Source organism: Cydia fagiglandana, chromosome 2 (assembly GCF_963556715.1).
Source record: "Cydia fagiglandana chromosome 2, ilCydFagi1.1, whole genome shotgun sequence".
Taxonomy (NCBI): domain Eukaryota; kingdom Metazoa; phylum Arthropoda; class Insecta; order Lepidoptera; family Tortricidae; genus Cydia; species Cydia fagiglandana.
Genome location: NC_085933.1, coordinates 417,170 through 435,217, shown reverse-complemented (window position 1 = coordinate 435,217; position 18,048 = coordinate 417,170). Strand labels below are relative to the sequence as shown.

The following is an 18,048-nucleotide window of genomic DNA, read 5'->3' as shown; positions in this document are numbered from 1 at the left end:
TTATATACGATTTCGTTGTTACATAGCAGTAATAAATTATTGAGGTTTCTGAACGTATATTTCTTATATTAATGACAGTGACAGTTTTAATTTTTAAAAATCATTGTAGTTTTGATTTTCATTGCAGCTTTACAGCTGTTGCTGTTGGCTGGGTTGAATGGGCTTTTAATTTAACAATATACTTCCAATTTAATTCAAGCGGTTCGAGAGTAGTAATTGCTTATGTAATAATTTTAATATAAATCGCACACTAATAATAATACTAGTTGGTTACTAATAAATGTAAAGTAGAACACGAATGATAGCAATATCTAAACGCATTTTACAATTCAACTGTCAAAAAAAGTAAACGTAAACCCGATCCAACATTTCTATAAAAGTAAATTTTAGTAGATTTAATGGAAAAGTTTTCAAAAGTAGAGAAAATCGGCGAAGGAACATATGGAGTTGTGTATAAAGCAAAAGACCGAGAAACTGGAAATGAAATCGCATTAAAGAAAATCAAACTAGAAAAGTAAGTTTTGGCGCGAAAAATTTGCTGCATAGGTTTTTGTGCTTACACTGCATGACAATGTATTTATAGGCTTTTTACGATTTATATACGAAAATAATGAGTTTTTACTGATGGAATGACTTTGGATTTTTACATACTAACTGTTAACTGTATCAGCACAATGACAAATTTACTAACCTATACTTAACCCTTGGGACGCCTAGTGCCATATCCGTACCAGTCCTGTCAACTGCCGGAGGGTCTTCAATTTTTGTACCCGTCAACTGCCTAGTCCCAGATCTGTACAAAGTGTCTCAACTGCCTTGTGCCTTATCAGTCACCAAATTTATTGTATTATATTTTTACAATTTTGAGATCTAAACACTTACAAATAGAGTTTTATATCATTTGCACAATATCACTTTTTTTTGATCGCGGCAGTTGATGGGTACAAAAATTGAAGACCCTCCGGCAGTTGAGGGGGATGGGACGGATCCGGCACTAGGCATCTGACGGGTACAAGTACGTTTGTCGGTTCGGCGTTCCAGGGGTTAAACAACTTTTAATGAGTTTATAGCATAAGAATTCAGTAAACATTTGAATGATTTTAAATTGAGTGTGCTAGCACTCAAGCCCCTTCCCCTAAACCATCTAAGTCCCTTCATAACAAATGTGGGGTTTGGATCTACATTTTTTCAAGCCCTTCCCAAACCAAAATTCAAGATCCGTCACTGCTATGCATAGCAGTTGGTTAAAATTCTAAGTCCCAGAAACGGCCCCCCTTTGGTACAGTCTGACCTAGCAGTTTCCTGTAGTGATAATCACTAATGGTGTAGTAAATCATCAATAATGTTTTGATTGCTTAATTCAATGCTCCAGCAATGACGCCCATGGCGCACTTTCATGTTTAAAATTTAATCTCGGCGCCCTAACATAGCTAGGCTATTTAAAATAGGTGGGGAGGATTGCCCCTCTTTACTGTCTACAGTGCACAGTTTGGAACCCCTGGCTAGCTAGACCCACTGTATACAAATCTGCCTTGAGGCAGTAGGGAGACACTCCTCCTTTCGGGCAAATGTGGCCGAATTCAGCACAACATTGCTCCAATCTATTATTAGGGTTGACATTGGCACTACTGGACATCCTTTCGCATTCACGACCACAGATAAGATGAAGACTTGAATTTTGACAACCCTAAATAGATGAAAGGGATAGTGCCATACATTAGAAAGGGATAGCATGAATCACTAACAAACTCGGTTTTGTAGTACTATTATTTATTCTGTGCTTGAGGCAAGCTTTTTCAATTTAGCATTTGCATGTACAGTCAGCAGCAGATATACCTGAGCGGGCAAGGTGTCCAAGAAAACATATACACTTCAATCGTCACAAAAATAAGGACATCTAAGATGTCATTTTCACGTAGGCTTTCAGTTCGTCACAAATACCTTAACTTCTGAGTTTTTCTTTAACACATACACCCTTATTTAATCACAATGACAATAACGGTTAAAAAGTCAGTGGTAACTAAGCAATCAAATTCAAGCTGCTGTCATTAATACCTACACGCACTGCCAATCACGTACGTCAGCAGCCAGGGTGCCACCAGTTGCTAAGCAGTTGTTATTTCAATGGTAACTAAGCATCAACATTTTATCTGTTTAACTTTAAAATAAATACTGTAGCACTACGAATTGACACCTCCTTTCTTAAAGAAGTATTTTATCGTTAAGTGTCAAACTTATTCAATAAATAAGTAGGTTCTACTAGAATGATCGGTTTTTTTTATTTTAACTGTCATATGCGGCTGTTCTAGGCTAGGCTGTATAGATGAAAAGTTAATGCCGATTAAACAGGAAACCGAACAACTAAAACATGAAAATAACATGCTGAAATCAAAAATGAAAAATTTGGAAATAGAATCGAAACGGAACAACTTGATCATTCACGGCGTGGAAGAAAAAGAAAGAAACAACACCAAATTGATGGAAATAGTTCTGGAAACTTTAAACATTACTAACAACAAATTAAACAGTGCGGAATGGGACAAGTGGGAAATTAGCAGAGCAGAAAGATTAGGAAAAAAGATCGATAATAAAATAAGACCGATTAAAATAACTTTAACATTAGGATGGCGAAAAATGGAACGTCTAAGAAACAAAAAATATTACCCAAAAAATGTGAAAATTACTGAAGACTTTACAAAAGAAGTTCTTGAAGAGAGAAAGACCCTTATACCGAAGATGATAGAAGCTAGAGAGTCGGGAAAATACGCCATCATAAAAAACGACAAACTTATAATTAAGGAAAAAAGGATAGAACACCAAGACAAAAGAAAAAGGGTACCATCCTCACCGCCGTCCACACCAACAAATAATTCCAACGGGACCGAAGAGCAAGCAAAAATTATCCGGCCCAACAAACAATCAAAAACAACGCAGTCAAAAAACTAAAATCAAAATATAACCGGAAAAGTAAACCCCATAATAATAATACAACACCACCAACAAATCAAACTAAAACAATACTCCCCAAGCCGATTGGTCATCGTGGGGATTGCGACCAATACCCTCCCACAAATACACACACACATATGAAGGCTAAAAAGTGTTTAAATTTGAATACTACTATACGTATAGGAACATATAATGTCCGATCCCTCTCATCAAATGAGCGATACCTGCAACTCATGCATGCACTAGAAAACGTCAACTTTGATGTGCTAGGACTATCTGAAGTTAAGAGGAATGGCTGCCAAATCGAAGAATACCAGGACTACATTCTGTGTTACATTGGTGAAACAAAAGGTTTACATGGCGTGGGATTTCTAATTAAGAAGGAACATAAACACAAAATACATAATTTTACAGGGATCTCTGAAAGGGTTGCCCTGCTACAACTGAAAATAGAAGACTTTAACATCTCAATTATCCAGACATACGCCCCAACAGATACAGCACAAGATGAAGTTGTTGAAGCATTCTATAACGACTTGGAGAAAGCACACAGTCTAGCGGATGAGAACCTCATAGTAATGGGTGACTTTAACGCGAAAATTGGACAGCCTAAGAAAGAAGAAAGCCCATGTTTTGGAAATTATGGATACGGAGAACGCAATACGAGGGGTCAACTACTAATAGACTATGCTCTCGAACACAACTTACTAATCGTCAATACACTCTTCAAGAAAAAAAGCAGTAAGCGTTGGACATGGACATCTCCCAACCAAAAAATCCAAAATGAGATAGATTTTATTATGACTAACAAACATCATATGGTAAAAAACATGGAAGTTTTAAACAAAGTCAACTTCTCTTCAGACCACAGACTACTTCGAGCAACATTCAGTCTATGTCATAAAAGTAAAAACAGAAAAAATTATAAAAACCAGATAATAAGTCCTAAAACTGATGACGAAATTAAAAACTATATAGAAAATTTAAAAACAAATCTTAGCGATGAATTAACCAATGTGCCGGGAAGTGTTCAAACATATTACAACTACCTGGAAGAGAATATATTGCGCAGCTTACAAACTAACGAAGAAACTAGAAGGAAACAACATACAATACTTAGCAATCACACAAAACAACTAATCAAGAAACGCACAGAATTAATACAACTTAAAAACAAAACTAAAGATCAAAAAAAGGAACTCACTGAAATGTTTAAAATTACTAACAAAGCAATAAAACAGGACTACAATAATTACAGGGAAGAGATAATTACAAGGAACATACATACACGCAGAAGTACCAAAAGAGCTTACAAGGAAATGTCTCTACATAAAAATTGGATACAAAAATTAGAGAACAGCTCAGGCGAGACCAAATCAAGGAAGGAGATATTAGAACACGCAACTAAGTTTTATAGAGAACTCTACAGCAAGAAAGAAAATACACCGTTACAGCAAGAACACAATATCACCAGCAATGGGTGCAACATAGTTAAACCAATTGATGAAGATGAAGTACTCTCTCACATAAAGAAACTGAAAAATGAGAAGAGCCCAGGCCCAGATGGGCTAACAAATGACTGCCTTAAACTAGGAGCTCCAATTTTACTTAAACACTTAAAAAAGCTATTTAATATGATACTAGAATTTGAAATAGTACCAAAACAATGGTGCTCTTCTGATATAGTACTAATATATAAAAAAGGAGACCCATTAGATATTGGAAATTACAGACCCATTAGCCTACTGACAAGTGTCTACAAGCTCTTCACATCGATTATACTGAAAAGAATTGCTATAAAAATCGACACCGCACAACCAAGAGAACAGGCAGGCTTCCGCTCAGGCTTTAGCACAACCGATCATATACATGTAGTGGAACAACTAATTGAAAAATTTAATGAATTCAGGAAACCACTATATATTGCTTTTGTTGACTACAGCAAAGCCTTTGACAGCATCAGTCACAACTCAATCTGGAACGCACTAAAAGTGTCAGGAGTAGAACAGAAATACATAAATATCATCAAACACATATACTCAAATAGCACAAGCAGAGTTAAACTTGAAAGAAGAGGAGATCATATCAAAATTGAAAGAGGAGTAAGGCAAGGCGACCCTCTGTCACCCAAGCTTTTCATTGCCGTACTAGAAAATATTTTTAAAAACATAAACTGGACTGGATATGGTATTAACATTGATGGATGTCGCCTAACGCACCTGCGGTTTGCAGATGACATAATCATATTTGCAGAAAGAGCTAAACAACTAGAAAATATGTTACAGACACTAGACAAGGAAAGCGATGAAGTAGGCTTACAAATGAACAGAAGCAAAACGAAGGTAATGACTAATAGCCTTGACACCCCCATCAATGTAAAAGGAAATACAATTGAATATGTAAAGAAATACATATACCTGGGCAAGCAAATTTCCTTTTCACGGACTAATAACGAGGAAGAGGTAGATAGAAGGAAAAATATTACATGGCGAAAGTTTTGGTCATTCAAAGAAATTCTGAAAGGAAAATTTAGTATGAAGATAAAAAGAATAGTAATGGACACATGCCTTCTGCCTAGTTTATTATACGGATGTCAAACGTGGACTTACACCAATAAGATCAAACAAAAAATAAACACCACACAACGAGCCATGGAAAGAAGCATACTGGGAATAAACAAAATGCACAAAATTAAAAACGACACTATAAGAATAAAAACAAACGTCAAAGATGCGCTCACACAAGCCCTTAAGCTCAAATGGCAATGGGCAGGACATATTTCAAGATACACAGATGACAGATGGACAACACTAACAACAAGATGGAAAGGACCATTACCAGCCAAGAGGAAAGTTGGCAAACCAGTCAAACGGTGGACTGATGACATAGTAGAGGTTGCAGGAAAAGACTGGATGTACAATGCCAAACACAGACATTTATGGAAGAAATGGGAGGAGGCCTTTACCCAAACGGGATCCATACCTCACGAAAGGAGGAAAAACAACAGAAACAACAGCATAAAAACATATTTTAACAGAAACTAAAAAATAGAGTTATGGAAATAAAGAGGCTATAATAATAATAATGCGGCTGTTCTTCCAAACCGTTGATCATATTATATACCTATGTTAATATATTTATTTAGCCCACTTATTGTACTAAAATATACTATACAGGGTGGCCCATTTAGATCGGCCAGTATGGGAAAATCTGATACTATGTATAAGATATACACCGATCTCTTCTTAGGAATCATGTCATCGATTTTAGTAACACGAAAAACTGCATTCATACATTAAAAAAATGTGTACTCAGCTCGGGAATCGAACCCCGAACGTTTTGAAAAATAAAACTAAGACTATTTCTATTTAGATATCGATTGTGTAGGTCTTAAGCAATAAATGTTACTATGAAACATGATGTCTGAAATTATTAATAAAATGCATTGTTTTCATATCCTTTAATTTAATTTAGTCAGTTTTCGAAGAGACCAGCATTTTTAGGGTTCCGTACCCAAAGGGTAAAACGGGACCCTATTACTAAGACTCTGCTGTCCGTCCGTCTGTCCATCCATCCGTCCGTCCGTCCGTCTGTCACCAGGCTGTATCTCAGGAACCGTGATAGCTAGACAGTTGAAATTCTCACAAATTATGTATTTCTGTTGCCGCTATAATAAGTAACAAGAAATACTAAAACAGAATAAAATAAAGATTTAAGTGGGGCTCCCATACAACAAACGTGATTTTTGAGTAGTAAATATCAAATGGCATTCCGCACAGGAGTAATCTAAGTAACGCCCACTGCGGGTTCAAACCTACAACGTCCTGATCATAGAGTTATATATTTGACAGAGGGAATGTCACTTAAGACAAACTGTGACCCTGCAATGGCGGACGGTTTGAAAGTGTGCGTGTAGACGAGTGATACCATGTAACACAATTTCTCCCCTAATGGTGAAACAACTATTTTCCTTACATAACAAATAAACGTTAGCTATCAAAAATTATTCATGTAAACGTCTTTAATTTCCTTATTATCGGGAAATTACCATACCGATCTAGTTTGAAATGCAAAATCAATAATTTAGCTATTTAGCTAAATGTCCTAAATGATCGCTTATGTACATAATGATTTAATAAGAAGGGCATCAATTACCCTACTTTCGGGGAATTACCCTATTCAACTTCCTGGTCACACTCCTGTTTCGTATTTATAAACAATGAAATATGGAGATTTTATGTACAATACCATGATAATTGATAAAAATAGCTATGAAAAGTTATTCCGTCACTTTTTTTCTTTCGATCGGTACAATTCTTGCAGGATTTAACTACACATGCCGGCATGTTTTACATTTTCCTTGGACAAATTTACTTCACTGACGTTTTGAACCGTCTGACGGCAAATTGGTGGATGAGGGCATTGAGATAACTGTCAATGTGTGTCACGCGTAAATACTAGGAAATTGGTGGATGATGGAATCACAGTTTTTGTCTTAGCAAAACTACGTCCGTAGTATTCTAGGTCCATGGTCCTGATAGAAAGTCGTACATACCTACGCTACATGTGACATTATGTTCAAAAATTATATGTATAAACTAATGCGAAATTAACATAAAACCAGAAGACACAAATTAATAATAGAAATGAAACCCAAAAAAAAACAAACAAAAAGCTATATAATCTCTAGGTGCGTACGACTGAGATTTTAACCCGCGGTCTTTGAATCGGGGCTTTGAAAAGCAAACGCCTGTTACTGAGACCACGACGTGCCTTGACAATTGGCTCTAAATTCGGCTTCAGTTAGCTTTTGCTATGTGTATGTGTCGTCTTGACGATTCTGTTAAAAGAAATAATTTGCAGTAAGTTGACCGAGAGGCTCCTGTCAAATGGTTGAAGGGCAAAACGTGAGATAGATGTATGTGATGACAAGACTGTACTGCTTTCGATGATTGTCAAAATGCAAACCTGAAATTAGCATGGCTATCTTTTATTCAATATTCGACCATACTTGTATGCTTTAAAGTCTATTTTTCCATATTGTTCAGATATATTTGACACGTTGACCGCTTAGATACCATTGGTTTTTTGACAGCTAAGGTATCAATGACTTGTTGTAAGTGTAGAAATTAATGAATAGCGACTGTTAACATATTTGTGACACGTTGAGCGCTCACAAGTAAATACGGTAAATCTTTACTTTATGGACCGTCGATTTTTGGGGTGGGGAGGGGGGGAGGGGTTAGGGGGGGGAGAGGGCTACCCCATAGTCCAACCCCCATGGCGCGGAACCCCATGGTTATGGAGATATCCATGGTTAAAGTTTGTATGGAATTACTATGAAATAAGGGATTACAGCAAAATTTGAACGGGGAGGGGGTGAGGGGTGAGGGGGGGCGCGGTGAAGCTGTTGGATCTGGGTTAGCTCCGGCGCTGCGGAAGAGCAGCCCTTCCGCCCTCGCGTGACAAAGCACGCTCACTACACTCGGCTCCGCAGCTTCGGCTTACTGGCCTCCGCGCCTCCGTTTTTGGAATTGCTCTCTAGGGGTAGGACAGACAAGACCACGTGGATAGTGGGGTGCTCTGATTCGGTTTTAAGCGACCTTGACATTTTGGGTACCTTGAGATTCTGGTGACCTTGAGATTCTGGTGACCTTGAGATTTTGGAGAACATAAAATTTCGTGACCTTGAGATTTTGGTGACCTTGAGGATGGTGGTGTGGTATAAAAAGTAATATAAATTAACACAAAACGGCACCTATCGACATCTGCTATGACATTTCTCCTTTATTTCATAGTAATTTCATACAAACTTTAACCATGGATATCTCCATAACCATGGGGTTCCGCGCCATGGGGGTTGGACTGGGGGGTAGCCCTTTGCACCCTCTACCCCCCCATACCCAACACACCCTCCAAATCGACGGTCCATAAAGTAAAGATTAGCCGTAAATACTACCATGACAGTCAACAACTTTTTGACAGTTTAAACGTTTACCTCTCTTTGAGCACCTGGAGTGTATAGCGACTTCTGCTGCTGACTGTACTGGTTTGACGCAAGCACTATTTCCTGTTTGCAATATATTTTTAACTTTTCCCAGTGAGCCCGAGGGTGTGCCCTCCACAGCCTTGCGCGAGATCTCAGTGCTGCGCACACTCCGGCATGAAGGCGTGGTCCGGCTGCTCGACGTGCTGCTGGCAGATAGAAAGCTCTTTCTCGTGTTCGAGTACATGCACATGGACCTCAAGCGGCTTATGGACCTTACGAGGGGCCCGCTGCGCCCTGAGCTCGTCAAGGTATTGTGACCCTAAACTAAATGCGCTGAGTTGAATATTTCGTGAGTCGTGTTATTAAGGCACAGTCACCACACGGGATGGTTCTTGCTAAATTGGAAATTCTATAGTGTAAGTATTGACAACCAATTTAGCTAGGACCCTAAATGACGCAACAATTACGGAGCGTGGTAGTACTTATAGTTAGTACATGTTTTTATTTGTCTAGTTCTATTAAGCTCAATGCACACGAACGGCAGGAGCGGGCTTGAGCGTGTTCAAGCGGGCCCGCGGCGCAGTGTGAAATGCTCGGCGGCGGGTACTATACTTCGTTTTTTTAGCATTAGAAATAAGGTAAACAATCTTGATGTGTCTTTTTATTGAAAAACACGTTTAAAAAATAAGTCACGGCAAATATGTAACAATTATGAATCTAATACGATCATTTACATTCTTCTGCTTTCATAAGTAATAGTTACTGATTTTTAAAAAGCGTTTTTCAATTAAAAGACATGTCAAGATCGCTTACCTTCTTGCAAGTTCTTTCTAATGCTAAAAAAAACGAACTATACGTAGTTTGTGTTAATGTTCCATATTTAAATAGGCACTTATTAATTAATTTGATTGTTTTGGTGTTGTAATAAAGTACAACGTAAATTAACCGTGCACGCCATGGACCTGGCTGTGTCCTAAAATTGACCTTAAGACAGATTATGTAGGACCCGCCGCCGAGCATTCACTCTGCGCCGCGGACCCGCCGTGTGTGTGCATTAAGCTTTATCATGCTTATTCAGGTTTTGAAAAATTACAAACATTCCAAAAACCTGCAGGTGGCTTTGTAGGTAAAATTCTCGATCTTTTCCAGGTAACTTTTGGGTATATAGAAACTAAGAACCATGACATAGCTAATTAATAAATATTTATAATTTATATGTTCAGAGCTACGTGCGACAACTAGCCGCAGGCCTCGCGTACTGCCACGCCGCGCGCGTCCTCCACCGAGACCTTAAGCCACAAAACCTTCTCGTGGACACGGCGGGACGCATCAAGCTCGCGGATTTCGGCCTCGCGCGTGCCTTTGCTCTTCCTGTCCGGGCCTATACACACGAGGTACGTCTAGTCTAGCCCACTCCACCAAGGCCTGAAGCCACAAAACCTCGTAGACATAGCGGACCGCATCAAGCTACTCCCATCTTAAAGGCCGACAACGCGCTTGCAACCCTTTTGGTATTGCGGGTGTCCATGGGCGGCGGTAATCGCTTACCATCAAGTGATCCGTCTGCTCGTTTGCCTCCTATTTCATAAAAAAAAAGGTTAGCCTATTCCACTGAAGCCTGAAGCCACAAAACCTTCTCGTGGGTGGTGGGCAGCATCAAGCACGCGGACTTCGGCCTCGCACGTGCCTTCGCTCTTCCTGTCCGGGTCTACAAACACGAGGTAAGCCTGCTACACCAAGACCTGAAGCAGAATGCGGTGATAAAGGTAATTAGGGGTCGTTCATTATTGCAGAAGGCGTTAGGCGTTTAGGAGGATGGGGGGTCTAGCCAAAACTCGGCAAGAGGGAGAGGGTCTTGAAAAATCGCCTATAGTCTGTGACGTAAATAGCTATTTATAGATTATTTAGCGATAGCGATTTATAGAGTATTTAGACACGAGTACACGGTGGCTTAAAAATTACTGCATTTTACTATGGATTAACTCCAAAATAGCGAAAAAAATGTACCCTCATAGAAACTGGACCAGCCAGAATGTATGAAACGGCCAAATTTTTATTTCACTATTTCAGGGTTGGTCCCATAGTAAAAGTTGCTCAGTATAATAATCCCAAACCCCCCTGGCCATGGGAATGCAGTTATTTTTTAGCCAACCTGTATTACTAATAAGATCACTGCTAATAAGTATTAGAGCGATGAAATGATGTGTTGTGTGCGTAGGTGGTGACGCTATGGTATCGAGCGCCCGAGATCCTGCTGGGTGCCAAGTTCTACTCCACCGCCGTCGACGTGTGGAGCCTCGGTTGCATCTATGCTGAAATGGTGAGACTAATTGTTGGTTACGTCTATGAGATGAAAATAAAGAAGTATGTCTTAGAAATGTCCATTTGAAGGTTTTAAATTTGTGAAAATTTTGCGTCGTATGCAATCGGAACAAAACAGAAGAAAAGTCGAATATTAAAAGCGAAGTTCTGGCCCGGACCGCCTCGGATGAGGCCACAATTGTCTACAGTTTCTTATGACATGTTAAATGCCAGATGAGTGGTCGCACGCTGTTCCCCGGCGACAGCGAGATCGACCAGCTTTTCCGCGTGTTCCGCGCGCTGGGCACCCCGGGCGGCGCGCTGTGGGCGCGCGCGCGGCGCCTGCCCGACTACCGCGCCGCCTTCCCGCGCTGGCCGCCCCGCCCGCCCCGCGACCTGCTGCCCCTCGCCGCGCAGCTCGTGCCGCACGCTGCTGACCTGCTGGACGCGCTGCTGAGGTACTGTCCCCCTCCCCCTGCCCGACTACCGCGCCGCCTTCCCGCGCTGGCCGCCCCGCCCGCCCCGCGACCTGCTGCCCCTCGCCGCGCAGCTCGTGCCGCACGCTGCTGACCTGCTGGACGCGCTGCTGAGGTACTGTCCCCCTCCCCCTGCCCGACTACCGCGCCGCCTTCCCGCGCTGGCCGCCCCGCCCGCCCCGCGACCTGCTGCCCCTCGCCGCGCAGCTCGTGCCGCACGCTGCTGACCTGCTGGACGCGCTGCTGAGGTACTGTCCCCCTCCCCCTGCCCGACTACCGCGCCGCCTTCCCGCGCTGGCCGCCCCGCCCGCCCCGCGACCTGCTGCCCCTCGCCGCGCAGCTCGTGCCGCACGCTGCTGACCTGCTGGACGCGCTGCTGAGGTACTGTCCCCCTCCCCCTGCCCGACTACCGCGCCGCCTTCCCGCGCTGGCCGCCCCGCCCGCCCCGCGACCTGCTGCCCCTCGCCGCGCAGCTCGTGCCGCACGCTGCTGACCTGCTGGACGCGCTGCTGAGGTACTGTCCCCCTCCCCCTGCCCGACTACCGCGCCGCCTTCCCGCGCTGGCCGCCCCGCCCGCCCCGCGACCTGCTGCCCCTCGCCGCGCAGCTCGTGCCGCACGCTGCTGACCTGCTGGACGCGCTGCTGAGGTACTGTCCCCCTCCCCCTGCCCGACTACCGCGCCGCCTTCCCGCGCTGGCCGCCCCGCCCGCCCCGCGACCTGCTGCCCCTCGCCGCGCAGCTCGTGCCGCACGCTGCTGACCTGCTGGACGCGCTGCTGAGGTACTGTCCCCCTCCCCCTGCCCGACTACCGCGCCGCCTTCCCGCGCTGGCCGCCCCGCCCGCCCCGCGACCTGCTGCCCCTCGCCGCGCAGCTCGTGCCGCACGCTGCTGACCTGCTGGACGCGCTGCTGAGGTACTGTCCCCCTCCCCCTGCCCGACTACCGCGCCGCCTTCCCGCGCTGGCCGCCCCGCCCGCCCCGCGACCTGCTGCCCCTCGCCGCGCAGCTCGTGCCGCACGCTGCTGACCTGCTGGACGCGCTGCTGAGGTACTGTCCCCCTCCCCCTGCCCGACTACCGCGCCGCCTTCCCGCGCTGGCCGCCCCGCCCGCCCCGCGACCTGCTGCCCCTCGCCGCGCAGCTCGTGCCGCACGCTGCTGACCTGCTGGACGCGCTGCTGAGGTACTGTCCCCCTCCCCCTGCCCGACTACCGCGCCGCCTTCCCGCGCTGGCCGCCCCGCCCGCCCCGCGACCTGCTGCCCCTCGCCGCGCAGCTCGTGCCGCACGCTGCTGACCTGCTGGACGCGCTGCTGAGGTACTGTCCCCCTCCCCCTGCCCGACTACCGCGCCGCCTTCCCGCGCTGGCCGCCCCGCCCGCCCCGCGACCTGCTGCCCCTCGCCGCGCAGCTCGTGCCGCACGCTGCTGACCTGCTGGACGCGCTGCTGAGGTACTGTCCCCCTCCCCCTGCCCGACTACCGCGCCGCCTTCCCGCGCTGGCCGCCCCGCCCGCCCCGCGACCTTCTGCCCCTCGCCGCGCAGCTCGTGCCGCACGCTGCTGACCTGCTGGACGCGCTGCTGAGGTACTGTCCCCCTCCCCCTGCCCGACTACCGCGCCGCCTTCCCGCGCTGGCCGCCCCGCCCGCCCCGCGACCTGCTGCCCCTCGCCGCGCAGCTCGTGCCGCACGCTGCTGACCTGCTGGACGCGCTGCTGAGGTACTGTCCCCCTCCCCCTGCCCGACTACCGCGCCGCCTTCCCGCGCTGGCCGCCCCGCCCGCCCCGCGACCTGCTGCCCCTCGCCGCGCAGCTCGTGCCGCACGCTGCTGACCTGCTGGACGCGCTGCTGAGGTACTGTCCCCCTCCCCCTGCCCGACTACCGCGCCGCCTTCCCGCGCTGGCCGCCCCGCCCGCCCCGCGACCTGCTGCCCCTCGCCGCGCAGCTCGTGCCGCACGCTGCTGACCTGCTGGACGCGCTGCTGAGGTACTGTCCCCCTCCCCCTGCCCGACTACCGCGCCGCCTTCCCGCGCTGGCCGCCCCGCCCGCCCCGCGACCTTCTGCCCCTCGCCGCGCAGCTCGTGCCGCACGCTGCTGACCTGCTGGACGCGCTGCTGAGGTACTGTCCCCCTCCCCCTGCCCGACTACCGCGCCGCCTTCCCGCGCTGGCCGCCCCGCCCGCCCCGCGACCTGCTGCCCCTCGCCGCGCAGCTCGTGCCGCACGCTGCTGACCTGCTGGACGCGCTGCTGAGGTACTGTCCCCCTCCCCCTGCCCGACTACCGCGCCGCCTTCCCGCGCTGGCCGCCCCGCCCGCCCCGCGACCTGCTGCCCCTCGCCGCGCAGCTCGTGCCGCACGCTGCTGACCTGCTGGACGCGCTGCTGAGGTACTGTCCCCCTCCCCCTGCCCGACTACCGCGCCGCCTTCCCGCGCTGGCCGCCCCGCCCGCCCCGCGACCTGCTGCCCCTCGCCGCGCAGCTCGTGCCGCACGCTGCTGACCTGCTGGACGCGCTGCTGAGGTACTGTCCCCCTCCCCCTGCCCGACTACCGCGCCGCCTTCCCGCGCTGGCCGCCCCGCCCGCCCCGCGACCTGCTGCCCCTCGCCGCGCAGCTCGTGCCGCACGCTGCTGACCTGCTGGACGCGCTGCTGAGGTACTGTCCCCCTCCCCCTGCCCGACTACCGCGCCGCCTTCCCGCGCTGGCCGCCCCGCCCGCCCCGCGACCTGCTGCCCCTCGCCGCGCAGCTCGTGCCGCACGCTGCTGACCTGCTGGACGCGCTGCTGAGGTACTGTCCCCCTCCCCCTGCCCGACTACCGCGCCGCCTTCCCGCGCTGGCCGCCCCGCCCGCCCCGCGACCTGCTGCCCCTCGCCGCGCAGCTCGTGCCGCACGCTGCTGACCTGCTGGACGCGCTGCTGAGGTACTGTCCCCCTCCCCCTGCCCGACTACCGCGCCGCCTTCCCGCGCTGGCCGCCCCGCCCGCCCCGCGACCTGCTGCCCCTCGCCGCGCAGCTCGTGCCGCACGCTGCTGACCTGCTGGACGGGCTGCTGAGGTACTACTGAGGTAAAAAGTAAAATAAAAATAAAATAACAAGATTATCAACTGGATTGCAAGTTTATTTTCAGCCTTTGCTAGTTATTTACCACACTATGATGTCTTTTTGAAATACCACTTAATTATAATGCAGTGTAATAAAGATTGGCGCTATAAAGAAATAATCTCAGTATTAGATGTTATTGCTTTTTATAATTTCTTTATTAATAAATAACAAAACCTTTTCAAGATTTCAGCTAGTAAAAATTGGTAACAATACCATAAGGTTGCTATAATACTCTTATTTTTATTTTCATCTTTTTTGTATTTTGTTTTTGCACGCTAAAATAGCTCTGTTTTACTGTGTACTTAATAAACATGATGTTCAAATATTCTCATTAAGGAAACTGTAAGTCTAGTTTTAAGAAAAGTTCCAGTGTTGTATATAACTATGAAAGACTGTTTGTTTCTTAAATAAATAAATACATAAATAACCTACTTTCAGATACGAGCCAGCTGAACGTCTGTCCGCGCGTGCCGCCCTCCAGCACCCGTTCCTGCAAGACGCCCGCCTCACGCCCCCCGACGTCCCGCTGTCGGCCGCCTCCACGTCTCGCCCCGCCGCCGACCTCGACCTGTAATCAACCTCGTCGCCAAACACACAAGAGACGTCCACTACGCTCGACGGACTGATGTGGAATGAAATTGGAACAGCGACGAAAAAGCCGCATGATTGTTTAAATGAAAAATGACGCTGATTGAACAATATTTAAACCTAAATAATTATTAAACTATACATTTTTATATCCGGTAAATACTAAATAGAATAGGTAAGTAGCAAATGGACTAACTGAATTGTCATGTATGTATTATATTTTTTGACCGTTATTATTACTACAAAAATTTACTTATTAACTTTCAGTGAAACAATAATTATGGGGGTAAATTTTTGACTCCAAACACTTAAATTTAGATATAGGATGATCTCGCTATTGAAAAGTTCAGTGTCGGTGATGACGCAAATTTGACTGATACGTATAATAATATAATAGCGACTAGGGGAGGTAGGGGAGGCATTGGGCGCTTTTTACATAAGTCGCATAAAAACGTAACTTCTTAATAAAATAAACTTTATATTTCTTATATTTTTGGAACATATATTTGGCTTATTAGAGTTATTAGTCCAAAAGTTATACGAGGTTTAAATAAATAAATATTATAGGACAGTTTTACACAGATCTACCTCAACACCACAGTGAGCTCAATAAGGCTTGTGTTGCCTGCTTATTATCCTTTTTATGTTAAGGATTTATGGAGTTAAGGTATTACTTTCTTCCCTTTATTTTTATTTTTTTGTTTTCTTTCTCTTTATTCCTTCTCTGTTGTTCTTGTTCTGCAATTTCTATTATTCTCATCTCGGGACTGTCTGTTAATATTCTAGTTTTTCCTCTCTTTCTATTCATGCCTGTCAGTTTTCTCAGGCCAGCCTTTGTATATGGTCTGAAGAAATCTGGAGTTATTACCATAGTTTCTAGATTCAGGCTTTGAATTGGAGACTTAGATTGTGAAGGTCCGGGAACTACTATTTTGCTCAGACTTGTGAGATCCACTTCACTTTGATTTTGATTTACCAAAGGTGCTGCTGGTACTTTGTTTGGTATTGTTTGCTTTGCTTGTGGTTTTTGAGAGGCTGGTGTCCGTATTGATAGCTGGGGCTGTCGTTTAAGAAATCCTCTTATCCAATCTTTTGATGCTGTTCTATTTTTAATCCAATTTTCTGGTATTTTTTTATTTAATTCACATGCATATTCATAAGCCAACTGACGCGTTTGCATTTTTGTCAGTCCATAATTCAATTTAGAAGATGTTGTGAGATACTTTGTAAATTTTTCTTCTTCATCTTCGGTGAAAAATTGGTTAGATATGTATTTAGAAGAAACGTCCTTTACAGTACCTTGTTTCAAATATCGTTGGAGATTTGATCTGGGTATGTCGTATTTTTTTGCAGTAGTTTTAATTTGTGCTCCCTTAGAAACTTCTTCAATGGCACGTAGGATTATATCTTTAGGGATTTCGCGTCGCTTGTTCTTCTTTTTAAATGCAAACGGCATTTTCTAGAATAAATTATTATAATAATTAGTAAGACAATTAAAATTTAAAAATTAAACATCAAAGGTTTTTTTATGATATAGGTGGTAGGAGGCAAACGAGCAGACGGATCGCCTGATGGTAAGCGATTACTATCGCCTATAGGCAGGGCCGGATTAAGCATGTCGGGGCCCCTAGGCAGTGCGAAGCTCAGGGCCCCCTACAGACAATTCTGCACATAGCACATTCAGTACAGGGAAATAAAAGTTTGCGTTTTTAATTTCAATCTTCAGGCGTCGGCCAAGCCGATCCAAATCGAACGATGTCTTTTTCGCTCTTATTGCGTGGACATAAAGCTTTATTCTATCAGTTTTTGCCGATTCCGCGTCGCGTCAAGTGTGGGGAGAGCCCTTTAGGCTTAAGGCCAATTCCCAGTGGAATACCAAAGATGAGAGCTTCAGCACCACTTTCTTATCTACCTCTAATGGCCAATTTTAAGCGAGGCTAAAAGCTAAGCTCACTAGTAGTAAGTTAATTTTCTCAATAGTCAATATTTTGAGAGGCTGAACAGCCATTGCCCGACCATAAGACCAAACGCCGAGCCACATGATTAGAATCAACCTAATAATAAAGAATTTCCATATATTAAAATTACTTAAATTACTATGAAGACAATTTTAAACGTCAAAACTTCTACGAAATTATGACGTATAATTAACACTTTCTTGGTCTAGGTACCTCTATTAATTCACCAGTCAAGCTAACATGTAGATAAAGGGTCAATTTAAAGAACTATAAATAAACGCGAGCGCAGCGAGCGCGAATTTTTTTGACAATATCGCAAATTGTGAAACCGTGTTAAAAGGCCGGGTATCGATCTTCATCGGGCCTAATAATAAAAATTTACTCATGAATTTGAGCCTATGGAACAAAATTTGATTTGGTGCGCGCTGAGTCGCCGAGGCCCCCTAGCCGAGGCGGGCCCCCAAGCCGAGGCGGGGCCCCTAGGCAGTTGCCTACTTTGACTTAGGGTTAATCCGGCCCTGCCTATAGGCACCTGCAATACCATAGGGGTTGTAAGTGCGTCGCCGGCATTTAAGTATTGAGTATTAAGTAATAATTCTTTATAAGACATCGAGATGCAAATACAATATCACGGATTGCCAAAACAAACAGTAGGGGTGGGAGCATTGGGCGTGCCCAACCCTCCCTTTAACACTAGT

At 45.7% G+C, this 18,048-nt stretch overlaps 1 protein-coding gene across 1 annotated transcript; it reads left to right on the top strand.

Moving 5' to 3' along the window:
* Nucleotides 1-385: 385 nt before the first annotated feature.
* Nucleotides 386-16,676, top strand: LOC134674269 (cyclin-dependent kinase 2-like). The gene is made up of 6 exons (XM_063532319.1): nucleotides 386-514; nucleotides 9,051-9,246; nucleotides 10,162-10,332; nucleotides 11,157-11,258; nucleotides 11,474-11,697; nucleotides 15,243-16,676. Exons 1-6 carry the CDS (start codon nucleotides 399-401, stop codon nucleotides 15,376-15,378), a joined length of 945 nt encoding a protein of 314 aa, XP_063388389.1. The 5' UTR covers nucleotides 386-398; the 3' UTR covers nucleotides 15,379-16,676.
* Nucleotides 16,677-18,048: the final 1,372 nt, after the last annotated feature.

What these genes read in the sequence shown, in the direction of transcription:
- LOC134674269 (XM_063532319.1), top strand. Translation starts at nt 399, where the DNA reads ATGGAAAAGTTTTCAAAAGTAGAGAAAATCGGCGAAGGAACATATGGA. An exon ending in AAGAAAATCAAACTAGAAAA is followed by an intron (nt 515 to 9,050) that starts GTAAGTTTTGGC and finishes AACTTTTCCCAG; the next exon opens with TGAGCCCGAGGGTGTGCCCT. An exon ending in CTGCTGGACGCGCTGCTGAG is followed by an intron (nt 11,698 to 15,242) that starts GTACTGTCCCCC and finishes ACCTACTTTCAG; the next exon opens with ATACGAGCCAGCTGAACGTC.